The 26,809-nt window shown below is 34.1% G+C and overlaps 1 protein-coding gene across 3 annotated transcripts in view; it reads left to right on the top strand.

Moving 5' to 3' along the window:
• Positions 1-26,809, top strand: part of FSTL5 (follistatin like 5) — a 677,763-nt gene that overhangs the window by 95,799 nt on the left and 555,155 nt on the right. For 2 of the 3 annotated variants that reach the window (XM_027116858.1, XM_027116857.1), the window contains exon 3: positions 17,983-18,013. In XM_027116858.1, coding sequence (XP_026972659.1) covers positions 17,983-18,013 — 31 coding nt within the window. Of the gene's footprint in view, positions 1-17,979; positions 18,014-26,809 lie in introns of all 3 variants that reach the window. The other variant, XM_027116856.1, reaches the window with a different exon arrangement.

Below are 26,809 nucleotides of genomic sequence, written 5' to 3'. Positions count from 1 at the left end.
TCCAGGCCTTTCTCCTTTCTCCGGAGGTTTGCTGGCAATCTTTTGCATTCCTTGTAGATGGCATTCTCTCTGTACCTTCATATCATATTTCCTCTGTACATGTCTGTCTGTATCCAAATTTCCCCTTTTTACAAGGACACCAGTCATATTGCATTAGGGCCCATGATGACCCCATTTTAACTTCATTACCTCTGTCAAGACTCTATTTCCAATTAAAGGTCACATTCTGAGGTACTGGGGGTTGGGACTTCAACATATATCATTTTTGGGGAACACACTCCAATCTATTACACATGCCAACATAAATAGAGAGGAGAGAAAGGAACACAGGAAGAAAAAAGTGGAAAAGACTTTTTATTATGATGTGAACTGGCCCTTATTTTAAAATAGATCACCAATAGAAAAAATCATAGGTTTACAGATATGAAGTGAAATATTTTATTCTTTCTAGCATCTGATGCAAAAGTTATTTATTTACTTTTAGTTGATTTACAATGTTGTGTTAGTTTCAGGTATACAGCAAAGTGAATCAGTTATACATATATCCACTCTTTTTTAGATTATTTTAACATGTAGGCCATTACAGAGTAATGAGTAGAGAGATTCTGAGAAATTTGTTATGGCTTTCTTGAAGCAAGACTATCTCTTTCAGAAATTTATTACATTTAGATAATTTTAATTTTATCAATAAAAGTACTTATCTTTCATAATGTTAAAGTGTGGTCAGATATGTTGAAAAATGTTCTTAAATCTTTTCAAAATATGTCAAAGGTTTTAAACAAGATACATGACATATCTCTTGATGAAGCATCTTATAAATGGAGAAAACAGGCAATAATACATTTTAAAAAAGCAAAACTGATAAAAATCCAATCCCAATCCAGAGGATTTCAACAATGAAATAGGAGGAAGGTCTGTAGACCGTACAAAAACAAAAGTAGCACCCAGAGTTCTCATAGCCTGAGAAGAAAAGCTAGGGCCGGAAGCTGGTTTGAGAAATAAAATAAGAGCATTAGAGTGTCAGCTGAGAAACTCCAAGATCAGGAAGGAATTCTTTTCAAAAGCGAAATTAGTCAAGATGGGATAGGGTAGAATGGAAAACTTGTATTGCATATGGCCACAGGTTTTATATTTGTTTTTGTTTGGGACATTGAAAATCAGTGGCTTAAAACAATTACTTTATAGCTATTGATTAAAAATGAAGTCATTTCATATCAAGCAGGAAGAAAAATCATAACTAATTATCACATTTTCCAATATTGATGCTGTAAAAGGAGTATTTCAATCCTGCATTTTTTAGAAAAAGTAGCCAGAGGGGTATTTCCATTCCATTGTAGGAATTTTTCGAGTTTAGTGTCTCAATGTGGCCGAATATGGGATCCTAGCCAGTTGGAAACGTGTTTTATGATTGAAGACTCCCTATGACATCTGTAGAATTTCTTTTAGTCATTTTCTGACATAGGAAGTCACAGTGTTAGGTAGCTCTGCTAAATAGCCCATACTATCCTGTTTTTATGACAGGAGGACAGCTCAGAAGAACAATGCTGTTGAAACCTGACATGACGTCAGATATAACTCAAATATGAAAAAGACAAATATCACAGTATAAAAACTGAACGGGGTTATCTAAAAAAATGGGGGTTACCTAAAAAAGGGTTTAATAATGATTTTAGAAGACATGTACATAATAAAGCTAGCTGCTTCTGAAATTATATTAGAAAAATCCAATCACCGTTCTAAAACTCAAAGAAGATACTGAGTCTAGAGGCTCTGCTGCAATATGATGTTTTCAGTTTCAGCCATTGATCCACCGATTCAAGTATCAATCTAATATGAGACCACTGTTCAAAAATTTTGCAACAAAATTCTTCAAATACAATTTTTAAGAAAGTTATGGAATGAGAAATATTTAGGGGCAAGAAACAAATAGTAGAACTGAATATAAGGAATTAATTGAATGCCCCAATAAACACAAGCCAACTGAATATAACCTTCAATTCTGATGTGTTTTTATTCTACATTTCCAATATCATTTTGAGAGAAATTATAAGAAAAGGCTCCTATGAGGAATTTATTTTAAAGATATTTTAGACAAAACATATTGAATCAATTCACTCCTCTTAAAGTGGAATCCAAAGAAGCCTTCAGTTTAACAAGTTCCCCGGTGATTCTGATGCACACTATAATTTGAGAAATATGAAACTTTTCCAGACCTGTGACCTTTATCCAGAATTCAGACGTCTGAGTATATGTTTCTGATCTCTTAACCTTGATCTTCTTTGCAGCCCATCTTTCCCCACAGTCCGCTTAAATTTTGAGCATGATCCTGCCCTGTTTTCCTCATGTTTATAGACATAACCGTTTCTCATTTGTCTGAGTTATAGATTATGCTATTTACAGACTATTATTAGCTTTCCCATTCCACTGTGACTCTTGACTTTTCCTGACCTTCGTGATTGTGCACTGACTTGACAGACTAATATGATATTAATGGTGATCTGAAACAGAATGTGGTTCTTACATTGTGCTGAAAATACTGATGATGTTACATGGACCTAATAATAAATAAACAGTATCTGATATTATGTCTTTTTCCATTTTATTCTCAATTTCCAATATGAGGCAAAAATGCAAATTGTCAAATCTAACAGTATCATTCTATTGCAACTTAATATTTATTTGACTTTCAAAAAGTTTGCAATTTGAATGCTTTAACCCAACCATAGCACTAATATGTAAGAATGTATGATTTCTACTGTGCATGATGTTCTGTGGCTAATATTTCAGTTCTGAAAAATTTAAAAATTTTGACTATCGATAAGTATGAGAAATTAACACATGATTCATGGGTTTTCTGTTTCCTCTCTCCCTTTTGTTGTATCACGAGTATTAGCTGCTCAGCACCTGTTGGGGTTTAAATATCAAATAGTTGAAAATTGTCTCAGACTTCTTCTGGTACTTTCTCTTAAATTTTGACTATTATTTAAAAGGTATGCATATAGCCCTCCAACTATTTAATAAGTTTAAATGTTACAAGAATTCTACCTTATTTTTAAAAGATTTCCTCAATTATTTTGAAATGTTATTTCTTAAATTTGAAATTGATAGAATCACACCTGTTCAAAGGGCAAAAATTGGTGAACTTGCTTTCCAATACAATTATGCCATTGTTTTGGATGTAATGATGAATTGCATCCTTGAAAGCCTGTAGGCTAATTGATTGTTTTTCTCTCTTAATTGAGTGAATAGTGTGAATATACCACATATTCTTTTGACTTTACTCTTTGACACAAAGCATGTAGTATGTCCTCTTTGTATTAATTTAGAAATCTAACTCCGTTTAAAGTGTATGTCAACATAAAAATTATTCTAATTGAGTAATAGATAAGAAGCTGAAAATCTAAAGTTGATGAATTATTCTCACTTTTGGAAAACTGGCATAAAAATCTGATCTATTTCTCTGTCATTTCATACCCTTTCTTTATTTTAAGGCCAGTTATTTGGATGAACCCTTCATATTTCCAATCCAGCCTTGTCCTTAACTCTTGGAAAAACTTCCTCATCACTGACGTCAAAGAACAAAGCATATGGGTTCCTCATCTGTCACCATCCTCATCCTCATGTATCTCATTATCTATACCAATCCTCACAATCAGAATATATATACCGTATCTACTTTATAACTATGAATGGACTCAATTAAGAATGCATAAACGTGTAATAGGCTAAATACTAAATTTTCTCATATCACACAATTTCAGAATATGTTTGTGGCATACTACCCTGTCATAGCCAATACCCCAGTATTGTATCTTCCAAATATAAAAATGTATTGAATATAAAGTAAAATTAAAACTAACACTTAAAGAGCAATTGTAGGAATGTTTAATAAATTCATGGGTGCATTTTTATTGTTTCTTTAAGCAACATGGTCCAAGTAGTTGTAAATATATTTAACTTTGCATACTGGTCTATGTTATGCATAAGGCAAAAACACTAAAAATAATAGAATTTTATTAATTCTTAAATCTTCTTAAAATTAGTTTTAATAGTATGAATAATTTCTAAATTATTTCTAGATTTTTTTTTTGCTTTAATCTCAGCTCAGAGGAGTTTTTTGTTTGTTTGTTTTGGTTTTGGTTTGGTTTTTTTCCCAATAACGTAACGGCAGAGGATATGGAGAGTTTATCAGGATAGTAACCATCTATGAGTAGTGCTCTTGAGGGAAATCCAGATGAAAAAGGAATAAGCAGAGGGAAAGCTTTTACAGTCCTATAGAAAGCTATGATTTAGTGAAATGAGGTTCCTGGAATTTAAAGATTAGATAAAAATAGAAGCTGCTTGTCAGCCCCTTTCAACCGTGGTGCTAATCAGGCAGGTGGGCCACACATTCCAGCTGGGTTGTTCCATCCCCTCAGGACCTATTTGCAACCTGCTGTGCACGTCTTTTTATATTAAGCAGCAGTTTAAATCATATGCCTCTTCAGACACACAATGTCAAATGTCTCCATGTATCAACATATTTTTCTGTATGATAATGAAAGTAACAGATGTTTTAAGTTGTCTTTTTATTCTAGTTTAGTTTTTTGGAATTTGGCACTTAGATAAACTATTTTCCCACAATTTATTAGAAAATATTTCTGATATACAATAACATATAAAATAATTTAATAAACCCCTATGAATCCAACACCAAAGTAAAAAATAAGATATTGAAAATATTCTTTAAGCCCCTGTGTATCTCTTCCCAACCATATTTCTTACTTGACCACCTCTTTAAAAGAAAATGTTCTTCTTGAATTTTGTGTTAATCACTCCCATTATATTCTTTGTAAGTTTAATACATACGGATATGATGACAAACAATAAATAGTGATTTACATATTATAAAATGTTATAAATTACGATATCTTATTTATTCATTATGATTCCAATAGCTTCAATTTATTTATTTCCTCTATAATTAATCCTCACTCATAAATACCCCATACTCGCCATGTGAAGTGTTTCAAATTTTTATTACAAACTGTGCTGCTTGGGAGCATTCTTATACATTTTTCCAAGAGCACTAATGCAGAAATTACTCTAGGATACATTATCAAAAGTGGGTTTCCGTCTCATAGGATATCTGCATATCCAAGTGTAGTTGATATTCACAAATGACTCTAGAAATGTCCTCAAACAATAGTATTTCTGATGGTCCAGTGACAGTCACCTGTGTTGATTCCAGGTTCTTTGGTTGACCTGTTCAGATTTGTCTTCCAGTCCAGTTGTTCAGCTTGGTGCTATTCAACGTGTTAACTAGTTAGGTTATTTTGAACTATCTTAGTTGTGCGTTTAAAAGGGTCTCACAACTTACTTAGATGTGCCTAATTCTCTGAATCTGTGAACATTCTATTCTCTTCATATTCCACATGCAGTAATCTCGGTGTTTGAAATGTAGGGCAGCATAGCTGGCCCACTGCTGCCTCCCCTGACAATTTGCATGTGCTGTAATTGTCCTTTCGGCTTCTGAGGCTGTGTTCTTTTCATTCCTGTCCCTGAGAACCTTGGAAATCATAAGTCAAGAACACAGGTCTCCAGATATGAAAACCTCTTGGCTGTAAATGACCTTAAAACACTACCAAAGTACAAACATTTTAAGTTTATTTCTTGACTTTTTATGGTCATATCAGTAGTATAAACCTGCAATCCAAATCCTTATGAGGACATGCCTAATGTTACAGATACGAAGGGAATTATCTTCTCCCCAGCTAGAGCTCAGCCTAGAAACGGCACATTCCCTTGTTGCTTCTATTTGGCAAACATGTTATTTTAGGAAATTTATATATATATTCTCCTGTTTGATTTCCATGCAAGACAGTTAATTAACGCATGTTAAGTACCTGTTATCATCAACTGGTGACATGAATTATCTGTTTAATTTTTATCTATGTCTATGTGTGTATATGTGTATGTATCTGTGAGTGTATGTATGTATCTGTCTTCTATGCATCTACCAATCATTTATCCACCATTCCATCAATTCTTTTTATCCTCATCCTCTCTTTACATTATTTCAGCCGTTTTAATTTGTTTGATTGTTCGCAGAGGGACAGTAGTCGTGAGTAAGGCTCTTAACCCCTGTCCAGGGATTGACCCTAGCTGCCAGTCCACCAGGGGCCAGGGGCTAGAAGCCAAGTTCCCTGATTCTTATCCTGTTTGAAAGTAAAAATGTTTCAAGGAGGAAAAGCTCCAAAACAGGTACAAAGTTTATTATTAGAGACTCAGCACAACTTATGGGAGAGCACACAGAGAAACAGTTTATTTATTTAAAGCAGAAATACACACCCAGGGAGGAGGGTGGGCGCCTGAATGAGGAGCACCGTGAAGAGGTGATTTAAATCACTTATATAGGACAGTTCTTCCGGGTCTTTGTTCACATTTGGCCAATTATCTTGTTTCTTTTTTCACACCTGACTCATCTTAGGACCCTCCCCAAGATGCGTGTGCAACAATTTTCTAAGATGGATCCCACCGCGGAGGGCTGTGTGTGCATGTCCATACATATTATGGGGTGGCACCCCCTCCCTTTTTGACCCCCAAGGAGCCTTCCTGTGCATGTGCAGTTAGGGACATTTTCCTTGACCTTAGGTGGGCACCTTATCTCTTTACTTCAGCAGAGCTCAGCTTCTGCCACTGGCTTTGTCCTTGGCGTGTCTGCGTGAGAACAAATCTTCAGTGTTACTCCACTTGACAAACACCAGCTGTCCAGCCCAGAGGCCCATCTATCTCCTACCTCATGATGACTAAGTTTTATGTGTATGTATACTTATAAAACTGTATTTTCTTGTGTTTTTGTGGTTTGAATTCACATCAACAGGACTGCTTTTGTTCTCATTCTGTTGATTAATTTTTCACTCAGTACTCTATTTTTAAGATCTTTCCATGCCATTTGATTATTGCTTCTATCTGTTGAATCCCTAGTCTTTACAAATCAGTTCTCCCAGTGATCACCACATCAATTGCCACCAATACCTTGTGCCACAAACAATGCTGTGGTGGTCATCCTCCCACCCTACTCCTTTATGGAACTTATGAGAATTTCTAAGCATTTAGAATGTGTGGTTGGCAGGGGATTATTCCTACTTTATTGCTCTGGTCTCACGCAAACAGTAGTGTGTCTTTTGTAATTTTATTTTTTCTTGAATTTTTTTTTCTAATATACAAAACATTTATTCCCTAACTATACAATAGAATTTATCTGCTAAAGTATTTGGGTCTCGGTATTTGGAAAGATAGATTTTTCATGGCAATTTCAGGCATTCTATTGTTGTTTTGTTTTTGTGTTGTCTTTTAAGATTTTACTTACCTATGCATGTTTTCTTTTTTCTTCTTATGCCATTTTGATATTTTGTACCTTTTCAGAAATATATCATTTACATCATTTACATTTACAAGATTATTAGATAAGACTTTTAGAATATAGTGCTTAAATATCCTTTACATTAAATGCCTATTGTCTGTATGTCCAACTTTTTTCATGCCACATCTTCTTTACATTCTATCTGTACTTTTTAAATCAGTCTTGCAAAAGGTTTGTCTTATTAATCTTAACAAAATGAAAGTCCCAGTTTAAACTTTGTTTATATTCTTCATTTCTTTTTGTTCTCTATTTCCTTGATACCTATCCTTTTTGTTTATTTTTATGCTGTTACTATCTTTTAATCTCTTAAGTTGAATGCATAGTTTGAATTTTATAAACTTTCTTGTTCCCTGATAATTAAAGCTATAAATTTCCCATGAAAGTTGTTTTTGTAGAGCTCCATGAATTTTGTCATGCAGTGCTTCCCTTTGCTTCAATCTAAATATGTCAGAATTACTTTATGGTTTCCTTTTTAATCAAAGGATTATTTAGTAATCCATTATTTAGATTCTGGATATAGGGTGCTAATTTCAGCATCATTTTGTTACTATTCTAACATTACTGAATATTATCTGATAAAATTATATGTATAATTTTCCCATTGGTTTTTATGAAGTTTCCTTTATGGGCTAATATACATTCAATTATTATAAATGTTACATATGTGCTTTAAAACAATACATTTTTTTCTTCATTCAGTGTAGAATTCTTTACCTAATAGCTTGAGCTGATTCTCTTTAGAATTCATAGCTCAGATTATTCTTTGCTTGAATTTTCAGTTTCTGAGAGGTTGTTAAAAACCACACCACCACTTGTAGGTTTATTTGTAGATGTATCTACTTATATCTCTGTTGAATCTTTATTTAATATAATTAATTTATATATTAATTCAGTGTTAAGTCTATTAGATGAATATATGTTGGTGATGGTTATATCTTCTTATTTTATGCGTCTTATTAAGGCTATATTTTCTCTCTAATTCCTTCACCATGCTTGTATATTTTTTACGTGCATTTTATCTCACATTCTAGTATTGCTATGCCAAATATCTTTGTTCTTATTTGGAATAGTTAGATTGATTGATATAGATATACATTTCTGTTCTTTTAAGTGCTTCTTGAAGACAGCATGTTGCTAGATCTTATTTTTTGACCCATCAGAGTTTTAAATGGTGAATTTAACTGTTTTTAATTACTATTATTACTCTTACATTTGGTTTTGTTTTCAACATCTTCCATTTATATTTCATGTGTTTTACTGTACTTTTATGTTCTATTTTTCTTGTTTCTTCCTTTCATTGTATAGATATAATTTCCTTTAATTGGTTTAAATGTTATAGTTTGGTTTTCTCATTATCATATAAAATCTCTACTTAAAACTCAGGTTTATATTCTATTTATCGATTTATTAACTTCCTTAACATTTATATCTACCCATAGAACAACACATACTTCACTTAGATTAGACTTCAATCCCTTTGTAGTCTACTGTCTGTCCTCCCAAAACACAAGTTGATAGTCTACATCTGTGCCTTTACCTAATATGCAACTAGCTTTTCTTTTCTTTTCTTTTTTTGTCCTTGTTATTTAGGCAATTATATACTTATTGTCGTGAAGTTATTTCCTTGTCAAATTCTTCTGGAGTCTTTTTTCTCATCTTAATGAAATATTTTCTCAAAGAGTGACTTTCAAAGTGAAAGAGGAAAAAGTCACACCACAACAGTGAAGAACTCTGCTGAATTATTGACAGCCCAAAATATTGAAACCATATTTATGCCTAAAGATATTTTATTATAAACTCACATATAAATGTTAAAAAATTAATTTTAGTAATTTAAACATTTCATTGTCTTCTTATAAGTATGTTGCTATTGAGAAGTCTGATGTCAATATAATTCTTTTTTTTTTTTTTACTATAATTTACTCTTTCTGGAATTTAAATATATATGTACAGTATATGTAATATATACATATACATATGTCACTGATCTCTTTATATTTCACTCTATGCAAGCATTTATAATTCATTTTCTTATATCTTAATTGATACGTTACAAACTCTTTTGATTCTAGATTAATTACATAGTGTGGATAATGTATTTCCACTATTTCTTCTACTCTTTCTTACTTCTATTTTTAGGTTTCTATTTTGCTGGAATCCCTATTAACAGTTGAAGGCACTACTAATTAGAAGCCTTGTATCACGTAACTTCACTGACATCTTTTCTAACACTCTTTCCAGGATTCTTTGTCTTATCTCACTTATACTTTGCTAATCATTCTGCTTCATTCTTCCTGCAGTTTATTTCATTTCTCATTTTATTATTTCAACTATTATACTGTTCAAGATTAATATTTCTACTTAGTTTTTCTCTATGATTACTTGTTCTCATTTCATTTACTAAAACATTTTCTTAAATATGCCCATCATGCTTATTTTAAAATTATAATTATCTCCTATGGTTTATGCTGTCTATTTGTCTTTATCTTCTAGTAATTGTATTAAGATGCCTAGATGTTTTGATCTGCAAAATCATGTTTAGGCACTGCTCCCTGTTAATCCTGATTTGATTCAAAAGAGAGTAAGAGACTGCAGTGTTAAGATCCTTAGACACCAAAGAACCATTTCTGATCTTCCCGGTACTACAAATGTTCCACGAACTCCTGTACTGAGAAGTTTACCTTTCAACTCTTTGAAAGGAACAGTGTTGTGAAGCTGTAATGCCCTTAGATTGTAATCCATAAATCCTGTGATCTTGAAATACAGTAGGTAGAGAAATACATGAGCAAGAATATATAATCAGCCAGCTCACTCCAGCTGGGGGCTTGAGCTGCACTGAAAGTATTTGGCTGACAGTGGGCTTTGGGGTTTTTGCAGCAGACATATGTGTTACAGTACCAGTGGAAAGGACACTTATAAGGCTTTTGTAGCTAGATAGAAGTGGAGGGAAGAGCAAATCTCCAAAGATTTCTATCTCTTCTCCAACCACTTCTTACTGGCCACCTACACCAGTCATGACAACCTCTGAACTTCCCAGTAGTTTATCATATCTTTTATAGGCTCTTACTTGCATGTTTTAATTTGCTTTATATATTTTTCCAAAGAATTAGCAGACAATAGAAGTTGAAAAAAATTTTCCCAGTTCACATCAAGCGTCTTAGCATCTTGCCAGCATCTCAGTTCTAACACTGCAATTTGCACTGTCCCAAGATCTTTTGTCTGCCCTCCCCACATAGGGTATACTGAGTGGAATAAATGCTCACTCTTTCAGCATTAGCCGACAGTGTAAATTTCCAGCTATCCCCTCTAGTTGTGGACCCTATATCTCTGAGAGTATTTTTTTCAGCACATGTAGTTTATGATATTACTCAATCTCAACAGTCCCAACATTTTTGTACTACCCATTACTATAGTTTTCTTATTTCTACTTGTGTCTTCATTTGCTTAATGATTTTAAACGCTTGGTGACTTGAAACCCATAAAAGGTGTGGAAAGAAAATAATATGCCTAAAAAGATCTTGCTGTGGTTTATGACAAAGAGTGTTTTTCCTATTGTTTTCCTCTAAGAGTTTTATAGTGTCTGGTCTTACATTTAGGTCTTTAATCCATTTGGAGTCTATTTTTGTGTATGGTGTTAGGTAGTGTTCTAATTTCATTCTTTTACATGTAACTGTCCAGTTTTCCCAGCACCACTTATTGAAGAGGCTGTCTTTTCTCCATTGTTTGTTCTTGCCTGCTTTGTTGTAATTTAGGTGACATATGTGCATGGGTTTATCTCTGGGCTTTCTATCCTGTACCATTGATCTATAGTTCTGTTTTTGTACCAGTACCATATTGTCTTGATTACTGTAGCTTTGTAGTATAGTTTGAAGTCGGGGAGCCTGATCCTCCGGCTCCGTTTTTCTTTCTCAAGATTGCTTTGGCAGGAAGAGATATGGGAATATATGTATATGTTTAGCTGATTTGCTTTGTTGTAAAGCAGAAACTAACACACCATTGTAAAGCAATTATACTCCAATAAAGATGTTTTTTTAAAAAAAAGATTGCTTTGACTATTCAGGGTCTTTTCTGTTTCCATACAAATTGTAAAATTTTTTGTGGTAATTCTGTGAAGAATGCCATTGGTAGTTTGATAGGGATTGCATTGAATCTGTAGATTTCTTTGGATAGTATAGTCATTTTCACAATGTTGATACTTCCAATCCAAGAACATGGTATATTTTTCCATCTGTTTATGTCATCTTTGATTTCTTTCATGAGCGTTTTATAGTTTTCTCAGTACAAGTCTTTTGCCTCCTTAGGTAACTTTATTCCTAGGTATTTTATTCTTTTTGTTATGATGGTAAATAGGATTATTTCTCCTTCTGATTTTTCGTTGTTAATGTATAGGAATACCAGAGATTTCTGTGCGTTAATTTTGTATCCTGCAGCCTTTCCAAATTCATTGATTAGTTCTAGTAGTTTTCTGGTGGCATTTTTAGGATATTCTATATATAGTGTCAAGTCATCTGCACACAGTGACTGTTTTACTTCTTCTTTTCCAATTTGTATTCCTTTTATTTCTTTTTTCTCAGATTGCTGTGGCTAGGACTTCCAAAACTATGTTGAATAAGAGTATTGAGAGTGGACACCCTTGTCTTTTTTCCTGACAAGCATTAGTGGAAATGCTTTCAGTTTTGACCATTGAGTATGATTTTTTCTGTGGGTTTGTCATATATGGCCTTTATTACGTTGCGGTAGGTTCCCTCTATGCCCATTTCTGGAGAGTTTTTTTATCATAAATGGGTGTTGAATTTTGTCAAAAGCTTTTTCTGCATCTACTGAGATGATCATGTCGTTTTTATTCCTTAACTTATTAATGTGGTCCATCACATTGATTGATTTGCATATATCGAAGAATCCTTGCATCCTTTGGATAAATCTCACTCGATCATGGTGTATGATCCTTTTAATATGTTGTTGGATTCTGCTTGCTAGTATTTGTTCAGGATTATTATATCTATGTTCATCAGTGTTATTGGTCTATAATTTTCTTTCTTTTGTGATATCTTTTTCTGGTTTTGGTATCAGGGTGATGGTGGCTTCGTAGAATGAGTTTGGGAGTGTTCCTCCCACTGCAATTTTTTGGAAGAGTTTGAGAAGAATTGGTTTTAGCTCTTCGCTACAGGTGTGATAAATTTCACCTGTGAAGCCATCTGGTCCTGGACTTTTGTTTGTTGGAAGATTTTTAATTACAGTTTCAATTTCATTACTTGTGATGGGTCTGTTTATATTTTCTAATTCTTCCTGGTTCAGTCTTGGACAATTACACCTCACCAAGAATCTGTCCATTTCTTCATCGCTGTCCATTTTATTGGCCTATAGCTGTTTGTAGTAGTCTCTTATAATCCTTTGTATTTCTTTTTTTTTACTTTTTTATTTTTTTTGTGGTATGTGGGCCTCTCACTGTTGTGGCCTCTCCCCTTGCAGAGCACAGGCTCTGGACGCACAGGCTCAACGACCATGGCTCACGGGCCCAGCCGCTCCGTGGCATGTGGGATCTTCCCAGACTGGGGCACGAATCCGTGTCCCCTGTATTTTGTTTAATATTTAAGAAATCATATCTTACAATCATGTATTTCTTCTGAATCCATACTTCTGTCCAGATTGTCTTTGCTAATCTTTAACATACTGTCTGAAAGGATCTGTTTGCCCATTTCTACTATTGAGCTGGATTTCATGTAGTCTATTTATGTAATAAAGATAGCACTTTGGGATTCTTCCAAGAAATGGTGTGGTATGAAGTAAAACGTGAATCGTCTGCTTTGATTTAGCTTTGATACGTAGCCAAATATATATTTCTTATTTTAAGACAAGACCACTTTGTCAGAAAATGTTTTGGAAGAATATTAAAATTGAGATATACCAAGAGATTGGCACTTCTTCTATTATGGACAAGACGTAAGTTTTCATAACGTAAGAACGGTTCTCAAAAGTATCATGCAGACAGGGTAAAAAATTTTTCTGACCTCTTAAGACTTATCACATAATTAAATAATTATAGTTTTCTTCTTAACATTTCCTCATTTAAAAATTAACATTTAAAATATAAAGTGATAGTTTGTAAAATAAAATTGTGGATAATACATATTGCTTAGTGAACAATGCGATATTTTAGTGATAGAAACAAATTGGAACGGTTATTACTTTGAAAATCCTAAATTATACATATATGTGTATAATCACACACACACACACACACACATACACACACACATACTGACAGTGTTCTAATACACGTTTAGGAATAAATGAGGTAGTTTATCCCTTTTACCTTCCTACATTACAAGTCTGTTCCTACTCTTTTCAGTCCATAAATTAATAATTAATTTATCTTCTGTAAATGCAGGCTTCTTAAACATTTACCATTTGTAAAATTTTTAAGGATATTTCATTGGTAATTTATAATTACATACAATTGTACAAATAGAGATTTGAGTGTTAAGAAAATAATAAAATAAAATATCAGTGAGTGCTAAGCCTATTTGACTATAGTTAAAATAAGTCACTGTATATTTATGATGGCAAAACTCAGTTAGGATTTCAAAAACACCAAGCTGTTTTACTCAATTGACCTCACAAAAACCAGTGCATTTAAAATCTGTGCAGTCTCCACAAATTTTTGACAAGCCATCCTACTTCACCACTCAGCAGACTTTCCTTCTATTACATAAAGAAAATAAATCATCACAGATTGAACATGTTTAATTCATCATATCAAACCTACAAAGCTCCTGCATTTATAACCATGCCTTCCTATGCCCACCGGTTACATTAGAGGAACTGGTGGTCTTTCTAACTAAATTTTTTCCCCACTTATGTTCTTTATCACATCTACTTTTTCAATAACCTTATAAAGTTAGTCTAATCATCTCTCCCTTTTATCTTAATCCTCTCCATTTCTACTATGTATCTCCTATCATTTAGACTTTCTCAGTTCTCACTTATGTAAATAATATATTATAAATTTATACAAAATAAAACAAAAAGACAAGTGAGCAAAACAAACCCTATACCTCTGTGGACCTCCCTTCACTCTTCAGCTACACACCATCCTAGACCTTTCTATCCCAGCTGTGTTTCTCTCATTCCATTTTTACCACTTCATGTATTTCTCAATTACCCTCTCCTTCAATGAATAACTTCAGTTTTACTTCCAAGTCCAAGCACCATCAAAAATGTGCTTTCTTTTAAATCAGTGATTCCATATATGTCAGTTCATCTGAAGGGCATTGCCTTAGATGTAATTTTACTAGAGCAGTCATAATAATTCTATACTATTGAAAATCTCACACTTACATAATATATTCCCTAGTATTCCATGATTCCATGCTCTCCTGTTTGTTCTCCTATAATTTGTCTATCCTTGCATTGTCTTTTGTTGGCTAATTCGACTTTATATTTTTCTTATATTGTTTACAATATTCAGTTCTAGATCATTTAACTCTATTATATGTTCTCCAGATGCAGTACTGATGATTTATACATAGGCTGGTGATTTCTAAATCTATGAAACTTGTTAAAATATCTTCCATAAGTTCCAGGTATTTTGACCATCATCCTACTTTGCATCCTCAGAGTGATATTCAAAGTAAAATCACAGTCAAATATCAAACCCATGAAAATGTCAGGTTCTTTACTCTTAAGAGACAGAGCAGGATTATTTTAAGTGTCTAAACAACAAGGAAGATGGAGAGATGAAGATGAGAAAGATGATCGAAGAAGTCAGGGAAGATCAGAAGTTTAGTTTTAGACATGATAGGTAAGCTGTTATTAGATAATCAAGCAGAGATGTCAAAAATAAAGCTGAGTCCTCAAGTCCATTCTCTACCTCTGCGTCTTTATTCCTGTCCTGCCCATAGGTTCTTCATAAACATTCTTTTTTCTTTTTAGATTCCACAGGGAGGGGGAAGGGTAAGCTGGGATGAAGTGAGAGAGTTGCATGGACTTATATATACTACGAAATGCAAAATAGATAGCTAGTGGGAAGCAGCTGCATAGCACAGGGAGATCAGCTCAGTGCTTTGTGACCACCTAGAGCGGTGGGATAGGGAGTGTGGGAGGAAGACGCAAGAGGGAGGAGATATGGGGGTATATGTATATGTATAGCTGATTCACTTTGTTATAAAGCAGAAGCTGGCACACCATTGTAAAGCAATTATACTCCAATAAAGATGTTAAAAAAATAAGTAAAGCCGAATCTTTGAATCTGTAGTACAATGTTGAGGATTAGCTAGTGATATAAATTTGAGTCCTTAGGAAAAGTATGACACTTAAGGCCAGAAAAGTAGAAAAGATCACCAAAGGAATGAGGTATATAGAAGAAAGTTAAGGGCTCAGTGTCTAGGAAACTAGTAGTTAGAAATTGAGGAGACAAGAAGGAATCAGTACAGGAGATATAACAGGGGTAGCCAGACAAGAGAAAAATGAACAAAGCGGGACACTACCAGAAGGCAAGGCAAGAGGGATAAAAGTGTTTCTTATTTGGCCATCTTCCTTATCTTAGAGGTAATGCCATTCTTCTACTGGCTTAGACACTTGAGATCACCCTTTTATGCACTGTATCTCACACCCAACACTTATTCTATCAACAAACCTTTCCAGCTCTAACTGATATTCCAACTCCACTGACACCACACCTTTCTGAGCCATTATCACCTCCCACCAGGATTCCTGCAATACCTTCTCTACTGGTCCCTCTAATTTTGTCCTTCCCTTGTTCAAACTATTCTCAATAGCCGGAATGATTCTACTGAAATATAACTCAGATAATGTTAGTCCTCGGAGAAGAAACTCTCAATGTTTTTTTCAGCTCTCTCAGTGCAAAAACCAAAGAAATAACCAGGGACCTCAGTGCTAGTCTCTCTGCCCCTGTTGCCTCCTTGATTGAACTTCCTACAAAATTCCCCTCACTCAGCCTCTCCTGTTACACAGGTCTCCTTGGTATTTTTGACAATGCCAAGACCTCCTGTATCTCAGGAAGTTTGCAGTTGTTTTTCTCTCCTAAAACATGTTTTCCCCAGTTATATCATCTCATCTCACTCAGAATTTTATTCAAAAATTATTTAACATTATACACCTGTGTAAAATTGCAGTCATTCACTGCAAAATAACTCCTTTTAGGGTATATTTTTTTCTAAATATAATTTATTACCATTTATGTAATAATTAGGTTCCAAAAGGACATAATTTTTTGTCGGTTTTTTCATCCTTCATAGTCTTACCACTTGGAGCAGTGTCTGGCACATAGAAGTGATCTATGCAAATTTGTTGAAAGAATGAATGATTAAATGAATGAGAAAATGGCAAAAGATGAGGAGAGAGACACAGATTTTTCTCTTCCTCAATACCCACTTGGAAAATTTAAACCAGCTTGACCTAAAATTATGAAAAAATAATGTACTTTTAAAGAAAGGAATTTATATTTATGTATATAATATACATAAATTTGTACTTCATATTTAAATTTTAGTTTAAATGAACAATAAGTTCTCTAAATTAAAAATACATCAGAACTGAAAAAAGTCAATTAATTAACAAAGGACAGTACATAATTTAGTCACAAAGCCTGGATGTGTTAGAATAAGAGACAGAGTACAAAGTTTTAGTCTAATAGAATTATACATAGGGTTGGCTGTTTCAGTAAATATACATTTGCCAATATGCATTTTTATTATCATAATCTGACTCTGGGATGAGTGCTTGCTGCAAAATAAGTTCTTTATATTTTTTAATGTGTTTATAAATTTTACCAAAATTTATTGGCATTCATACAATTCTGCAGTTCTCTGTGTATGTGTGAGACATTTTGTTAGGAACATATTTCAAAATTATTTTCAGTATGATACCCTGAAACTTTTAGACAGAGTAAACCGTGCTTGAATATGAATCGAGAAGTTATAGAGTGCACAATTTCTACTTAAAAACTTGAAAGCAAGCTAATTCTTCTGGGGTTGCCTGGTAACTAATAAGGAGTATGTCAAATTGAAAGACAGGTCTGACTGAAGCAGCCTTGAATAAATAATACAATTGTTGTCAACTTTAGCCTCAGAGAAGCGAGACAGGGGTGAATTCTAAGCTAAACTGAAGGAAAAACTGTTGAAACATCTCGTGTTTTTTTAATTTTTAGTGAATTATCCACTGTTTGCCCTTGAACCTTTTTTCTCACTAAAATTTTATGATTAACATAGAGACATTGAAAGCAAATTCTGAAGATGTCATTGGAATTAAATGGAATGAACCAAGACCTTTTTAGGGCATAATAATTTATTTATTATTCATTAGGCATTTATTTATAAGTCCATATTCTTACAATGTATTGGTTTCTTAGAAAAATTTATGTCCACTAAGAATGATTACTGCTTTGATAAAAGATTTAACATAAGTATTTTTTAAGTTGAGAATTGTGTTATGGTAACTCCTGGGTATATGTACAAGAAAATATTTTTTGACAATTCTTTAGTTATAGTGATACTTTATATCAGCCTGTTGGTAAAATACTTACAAATTTTGAACTATTTTTGTTTTATTTCCAGCAGGAAAAAAGTCAAGAACGTTCAAGAATCAAAGGTAAGGAGTGACTATTTTACGATCATAGTTTTATACATTTGTGTAAGTATAGGAGAAGGAAAAAAAAAAAGACGATGCTACTTTGAAATTATAGTTAAAAGTGAGAAAACAGTGGGACTTCAAAATCTTCAACATGATTTTAAAACCATTGTGAACCCTTTGGGAATTCCCCAAGGCCATTGAAGATTCTCCATCAAGATTTCCTTTCTTCAGTAGTGCTTTTGGAAACTTTGACACAATTTTCTGTTTATTCCCTGAGTTGTTCTCATTGAATTCCTCCACCAACCATTGTCCGTGGACTTGAGGACTCAGGGAAGGGGAAGGGTGAGCTGGGGAGAAGTGAGAGAATGACATGGACTTGTATATACTACCAAGTGTAAAATAGATAGCTAGTGGGAAGCAGCTGCATAGCACAGGGAGATCAGCTCAGTGCTTTGTGACCACCTAGAGGGGTGGGATAGGGAGGGTGGGAGGGAGATTCAAGAGGGAGGAGATATGGGGATATATGTGTATGTATAGCTGATTCACTTTGTTATAAAGCAGAAACTAACACACGATCGTAAAGCAATTATACTCCAACAAAGATGTTTAAAAATAAACTAGAAGGAAGAAAATTTAAAAAAAAAAGAGTTGGTGTTCTGTCACATCTATGATTTAGCATATGAACCTTTTCAAAATATGTTTTTTAGAGACTGAACTAGTTAGTCGCTGCTATCTCACTTTATGTTCTCTGAAAAAGCAAGAAAATATGTATTTATATATTAAAAGTTGGTGATAGCTTTTTGTATGGCATAGTCAATCCTAGTCAGACATAGGAAGGCTCTTTACACCATAAAGACCATCTTCAGTTTTGAAATGCACTCACTGAGGTAATAAATTACCCTGAGTAGATTGTAACCCTTCAACCAGGTTTTTCCATCAGTGTGTGCTCCTGCCAATCATAATGATAGAACTTCACAGATTTTTCCAGGGTTAGGCCTTCTGGTCTCTCCATTCTTATGCTGTGTTTTGGGCATCCTTGCCCACCTATCCCTTCCCCAAGGTGTAGTAGTCCAAGCCCGACAATGGAGCAAAGCACAATTGCCTTGTTTTGTTTTGTTTTAATTTATTTTATTGAAGTATAGTTGATTGACTATGTTGTGTTAATTTCTGCTGTACAGCAAAGTGATTCAATTTTATATACATACATACATACATATATATATATATATATATATATATATATATATACACATTCTTTTTCATTTTCTTTTCCGTATAGTTTATCACAGGATATTGAGTATATTTGCCTGTGCTACACTTTAGGACCTTGTTGTTTATCTATTTTGTATGTAGTCGTTTCTATCTGCTAATCCCAAATTCCTAACTTATCCCTTTGCCCACCCCTCTCCCCCTTGGCAACCACAGGTCTGTTCTCTGTGAGCCTGTTTCTGTTTTGTAGATAAGTTTATTTGTGTTATATTTTAGATTCCACATATAAGTGATATCATATGGTATTTGTCTTTCTCTATCTGACTTATTTCACTTAGTATGATGATCTCCAGGTCCATCCATGTTGCTGCAAATTGCATTATTCTTTTTATGGCTGAGTAATATTCCATTTTATATATATATATATCTCACATGTTCTTTATCCATTCATCTGTCGATGGGTATTTAGGTGGTTTTCATGTCTTGGCCCTTGTAATAGTGCTTCTATTAACATAGGAGTACATGTATTGCTTTGAATTACAGCTTTGTCTGGATGTATGCCCAACCATGGGATTGCCGGATAATACGGCAGCTCTATTTTTAGTTTTTTGAGGAACCTCCATACTGTTCTTCATAGTGGCTGCACCAGTTTACATTCCCACCAACAGTATAGCAGGATTCCCTTTTCTACACACCCTCTCCAGCATTTGTTGTTTGTAGTCTTTTTAATGATTTCCATTCTGACCCGTGTTTGGTGGTATCTCATTGTAGTTTTGATTTGCATTTCTCTAATTATTAGCGATGTTGAGCATTTTTCTTGTGCCTGTTGACAATTGTCCTGTTTGATTCCATTCTTTTGGCACAGGAAAATTTTTTTTAGAGTTTTTTGGAGTTATACACAAATAAATTTTAAAATATAACTGTGGAGAAAGTTACAAAGATTACATGTATTCCTGAAATGATGAAAGGATTGTTACACTTTTGAGGGTGGCTAGATTGATGATAGCAATTTTGCTTACTTAAGTCAAAATATAATCGTCACATTTTCGCACAACTGACTGACACAATTTTTTCCTTGTTTGGTCATCTGTAAGCGTCTATATTACTGAAGAATATGAAAAGACATACTTTTAAAAATATTGCTTGGTATATTTTATTCAAATGAATTATGTAAAACTGCCCTTTGAGGGATTCCCAAACTATGTTCTTTTTCAGCAAACTAAAGTATGTCTTGTTATTTTATATATGAAATTATTACATTTATTTTTCCTCAGAATACTCATATTAACTCAAAGTTTTGTACTTTTGTGTGGCAAAAGGGAATTTCTATTCTAAGAGGTGATGTGTGATGTTCATTTAAATGATATTTGCATTTTAAGCATACTGAGTGCACATCTTCCTTCTTATGGAGGGGCCCAGGGTTTCAGAATAATCTTAAATCATATTTATAATTCTGTTATAGTTGAAATAAGTTTAGTATAGCTTTCTTTTTGATGCTTTATTGCCTTGTAGTACATAAATTATAACATCTGAAATAGTAGAAATTAGTTTTTTTTCCAACTATTGGCTGGGAACATGTTTTCTTTTTATAATGTAATAAAATTTTCAAGATGATGCTTGCCACTTCTTTCATTGTTACTGGCTGACACATGGTTCAGAACCTTGACATAATGTCTGCTAGACTACTGAATTTTAAGTAGATATATGGTTACATCAGGACTTGTTGCCTAGCTCTGCTTAGAGGAACTCTACATTTTTTCTTGAATACTTATGGGAATTATCTTACAATATTATCTTACTGGAACTTATGGTCATTTAAATATTTTAAAATCTATATTAAGAAGAAAAAAATTATCATAGAAGCAATAGCTTACCCATTATTAAATAACAAAAATTCTGAATAGTAAATACATTTCTTGGTCACTAATAGTTGAAGTGTGAGCTATGGCCTCATTTGATCTTACCAAACAATTCTCAGCTAGTAATTCTCTGACTTCCTGACTAATTGGTAACCTTATTTGCCAGAACCCGTTTATTACATTGTCAAGAATATATACACAGTCTTTCATCTTCTAATTTCTTGCATTCGGTTCCTGTTTCTGCTTGAAACAACAATCCCAACCTCATGATATCAGTGACCTGAAATTACATTAGTTCACAGAGCACTACAATGAGAACCAATCTCTCATTTTTCTGTGTACATAGAGACATACATTGAAATGTTTGGAAACTTGCAATTCTGTCTCTAATTGATTATTTGACACTCACATGCTCTTATTCTAATATTATTTTGGAATGTCATACAAATCCATGTTTTACATATTCTAAAATTATATCTATATGGAATTCAACTGACAAGATGAATTTCAGTTCAATAGTTAGTATGGATTCTCAACTAATTTTCATCGTTGTATTGCCTGTTGTTAAAAGAGACAAAGACTAACCTCTATTTAGTACACAATTTTGAGGTTTACAATTAAGATGTCCTTCCTTAAAGTTACATTAAAGATTATAGCAGAGAAATAAATACAGTTACACAGGTTTGAAAGAAAGATCAACTATTCAGGAAACCATCTTTCACACTGTTCTCCAGTGACATTACAGCTAAATTAAACAGAGCACATTATGTGTTTAAAACCCATTGAGAATTTTGTAAATATTATTAAGAAATAATTTCTACTATAAGGATCATAACAAATCAATTATCATCTGCCAGTATTTCTCGGGTAAGTATTTTTGTTTGTGACTGGTTTATTTGTGTCTATTTTAGAGCATCTCTCTAGAGTTCTTAGTGATAAAACAGTAACAGTTTTTGAGGAAAATTTAAATAAGCCATGCTTGACAAATAGCTTAAAAATTCTATCAAGTTTTTACTACTACTCCAAAATAGTGTGAAGTTTTACTATAATCAGAAGGCTGAAATCACTGTGGAGAGTTTGCATGTGCTTATGCTGTGGCATGCTTCTCAGTATTGGCTTCACCCTCTTCTGTCAGTAAAAGAATGTCCATTCATCAAAGAGATCCGATTGCTTTTAACGCACAGTTTCCCCCCTCCTCTCTTCTCAAGTGGATATTCTTGGCTCTTCCCATTCAGAAGGGTTAAAAATAAAGTATGTTCCCCTTTCATTACTAGTTATATTTTTGTTAAGACTCTACATTTGGGGGAGACTGGGGACTAAAGTCCGTTCCCTGATAATCGTTTACATGTTATATTATTATCTTCTCTGTTTTGTTAAATATCTAATTGATGTCAGACACTGTGCTTTTTACATATATTATCTCATTTTAATAGTCAAACATGCATTATTAAGATTTAGAATGCAAATATGCCCGCATTTTGAGAAATCACATCCAAAGTAAATAATTCAGATCAATATTATCATTCTTGTTCTATTTTAAAAGGGATCATAGTTTATTTACCCAATCACCAACTTATGTTAGGTAAATTCAGCATACTGTTATTAGCAATGTTTTTTACATTTTCATGGATTTGATACATATGAATTTTATTATTTATGCCTTATTTTTCTTTAACATCATGGTCACAAATATTTTCCTGCTAATTTATATAAAATCTGCTCAGTGCTTTGTAACTTTAAGAAAAAAATAGATAGTGGTAAATGCAACATAGTAATAGTCTAACGGACACATGTAAGAATTACGCAAGCTTGTTCACTAGGTACTTACGATCTTTTACAAATGACTTAACCCCTCCGGAAGTAGTTTCTCTTTTATGGTAAATATTAGTGAAACATACCTTGTGATATCAAAAGTCCTTTATGTGTCTGAAACTCTAAGGCTTATACTTCTATAAGGACATTGGAGAATGCTATTATTACAAGCACTTATGATGCAAAAGTCTATGACTCAATGGGTTCTAAATGGCAAATATTATGTCATACACATTTGTGTATATGAAAAAAGTAAGCTGCACAATTGCTCTTCCTATGGTACATAACTTCTTACATACATTGAGCAATAACAGAAAACATTATGTCAAGACCATACTTGGTTGAATTAAAATAGTGTGTTTGGGACAGTAAATGCTGTTAAAGAACTATGAAGCCTGCAGTCTTTATACACACAAATGCATATACAAGCTACCTTCTATTTGTTTTTAAACACTCATGGGTTCAGATTCTCCTTTATTTCCTACATCACAAAATTGGTAACTGAGAACACTAAAAGTAATCCGATATATATGGGAATTATATCTCAGTCAGGCTGAAGGGGCATTGCTATGAGATTGGAATGCTAAACTCCTCATTTGGGCTGCCTGAATATTCAGAGCTCCTACATTAGAATAATTTCACAGAGTTCCTGAGGTCAGCTCACTTCTTCAAGCTCAGGTAGCTAGTCAGGAACAATGAGTGGATAGAAATTGACCTTCAAATTCTTATTCATAAAGGCCATTGGATATATTACATTAACAAATGAAAATGTCATATAAAACTGAAAGACAGTCATTCATGTATATGAGCCCTTTATGAGACTGTTTTGTCTAATTGTTGCATTTCTTTATGTTTAGGAAACAAAATATCGCCAGCACAATTAGTAATACCTGAAATGGAGACTCTTACCATTAACTGAAATACAGTCACTATATTTTTTTAAAATAGATCTTTATTAATAATTGCTTCACAATACTGTGTTAATTTCTGTTGCACAACAAAGCGAATCAGCCATATGCATACACGTGTCCCCATATCCCCTCCCTCTTGAGCCTCCCTCCCAGCCTCCCTATCCCACCCTTCTAGGTCATCGCAAAGCAACAAGCCCATACCCTGTGCTATGCTGCTGCTTCCCACCAGCCAACTGTTTTAAATTCCGTAGTGTATGTATGTCGATGCTACTCTCATTTCACCCCAGCTTCGCCCTCCCACCCCATGTCCTCAAGTCCATTCTCTATGTCTACCTCTTTATTCTTGCCCTGCAACTAGGTTCATCAGTACAAATTTTTTTTTTTTTTTAGATTCCATATATATATGTTAGCATATGGTATTTGTTTTTCTCTTTCTGACTTACTTCATTCTGTATGACAGACTCTAGGTCCATCCACCTCACTACAAACTCAATTTTGTTTCTTTTTATGTCTGGGTAGTATTCCATTGTATATATGCGTCACATCTTCTTTATCCATTCATCTGTTGATGGACACTTAGGTTGCTTCCATGTCCTGGCTATTGTAAATAGCGCTGCGATGAACATTGTGGTACATGACTCTTTTTGAATTATGGTTTTCTCAGGGTATATGCCCAGTAATGGGATTGCTGGGTCATATGGTAGTTCTATTTTTAGTTTTTGAAGGAAACTCCACACTGTTTTCCGCACCGGTTTTATCAATTTACATTCCCACCAACAGTGCAAGAGGGTTCCCTTTTCACCACACCCTTTCCAGCATTTATTGTTTCTAGATTTTTTGATAAGTGGCCATTCTGACCAGCGTCAGGTGATACCTCATTGTAGTTTTGATTTGCATTTCTCTAATGATTAGTGATGTTGAGCATATTTTCATGTGCCTCTTGTCCATCTGTATGTTTTCCTTGGTGAAATGTCTATTTAGGTCTTCCGCCCATTTTTTAACTGGAAAGGAAACCATAAACAAGACAAAAAAGACAACCCTCAAAATGGGAGAAAATATTTTCAAATGAAACAACAGACAAAGGATTGATCTCCCAAATATACAAATAGCTCACGGAGCTCAATATCAGAGTCACTATTTTTTTTTTTTTTTTTTTGCGGTACGCGGGCCTCTTGCTGTTGTGGCCTCTCCCGTTGAGGAGCACAGGCTCCGGACGCGCAGGCTCAGTGGCCATGGCTTACGGGCCCAGCCGCTCCGCGGCATGTGGGATCTTTCCGGACCGGGGCACGAACCCGCGTCCCCTGCATCGGCACGCGGACTCTCAACCACTGCGCCACCAGGGAAGAGGGAAGCCCCTACAGTCACTATATTTTTAATGGATTACAATGTCATACATTATGAATGTTAGGTTCTTTGGTATTCAGTTTAGAAAGCTATTGCTTAGAGAAATAATCATTTGTAGGATTTATGAAAACTGTGGGGTTCTTTCTATCATAGTCAATAGTTATAATCCTTAGAAAGTCCAAGCGCTAAAAGACAAGAAAACTCACCTCTAGAATATGTCAACTGAATGATCCATAGGTTTGTTTATTTTTTTGTTTTTGGCAAAGAGCAATGCTGGATAAACACCAGACAGGTGTACTTATGGCAGACTTGTGATAATAATCTTAAAAAATAAATATTGTAAAAGAGTGCGAAGGAGTGATCTTTGTTTTGTATACATTTTATGCCATAGCAATTTTATTATAGCAGAACAATTCTTTTTGCACTCTGTTTACTTAAAATGGACTTTTGAAATTAAATGGGGGCAAAATGTATTCTCGTAAGTAATTATTGATTACCTTACAGCAAAGTATCAATGTCCCATATGCACAACTTAATAGTGTATGATTGACTAGTAACTCTTTAACTGCTTATATGAGAACCTCAAATATTTCAATCCATTTCATTTTATACTTAACAATATAAATTGATTGTTCAGTGATAAATCAATTAAAACTGTAATTTTCAAGTATTATAAACACATTGGCAGTTTTCTCTGATTTCATTAGCTGAAAATTGTTCTATTTCTGATCTTTCACTATTAAACAAAGTGATCATATCTCTTTATGTGAGTGATGTGAGTTTTTGTTTTAAAGTGAATGAGGTATGGAAACAAAAATGATAACACATAGATGCAAATTCTGGAAGCCATTGTATACATAAGATAATAATTGTTACTTTGACAAACTTTCAAACATATAACAAGTTAAGTTCTAATGTATAACTCCATAAAATAAAAATTAATTAATGGAAATACATTCACTGCAAATAATCTAAATAATGCCCCCAAATGATTGCCTACATAACTTTTTAGTAGTAAAGATTTCAATGTCAGTGATAACTTTTTTCTGTGAATTAAGGTAATATTCATCCTCCATTCTTAAAAAGATTCATTTAAACAGCTTGGTCCAATTTTAGATGATCTTGATGCATGTCTTCCTGCCCCAGCAGCAGGAAGACAGACATCCACCTCTACCTAATGATGCTATCAACCAGAAGAGGTTTCAAAAGCATCTGGTTGGGGCTTCCCTGGTGGCGCAGTGGTTGAGAGTCTGCCTGCCCATGCAGGGGACACGGGTTCGTGCCCCGGTCTGGGAAGATCCTACGTGCTGCGGAGCGGCTGGGCCCGTGAGCCATGGCCGCTGAGCTTGAGCGTCCGGAGCCTGTGCTCCGCAACGGGAGAGGCCACAACAGTGGGAGGCCCGCGTACCGCTAAAAAAAAAAAAAAAAATTATTTATTTGTGTTGGTTGTGCCGGGTCTTAGTTGCGGCACGCGGGGTCCTTGTGGCGGCATGCAGGATCTTTGCGGCGGCATTAGGGATGAGAAAGCTAATTTAACCCACTGACTTATAAGTTAGCTACTGTTTCATATAGAAAGTGCTGCTATGTCAGAAATTTTGTGGTAACGTTAGCCTGTCCAAATAATTCAGAAAAGAAGATATCAGTTCAACTGTATTCTATAATAAAACCTAGTTCAACCA

The sequence above is a fragment of the Aethalodelphis obliquidens genome, unplaced genomic scaffold (genome assembly GCF_003676395.1).
Source record: "Aethalodelphis obliquidens isolate GAN/ISIS:26980383/991018 unplaced genomic scaffold, ASM367639v1 scaffold17, whole genome shotgun sequence".
Lineage (NCBI taxonomy): Eukaryota > Metazoa > Chordata > Mammalia > Artiodactyla > Delphinidae > Aethalodelphis > Aethalodelphis obliquidens.
This window is presented reverse-complemented; position numbering and strand designations above follow the sequence as displayed.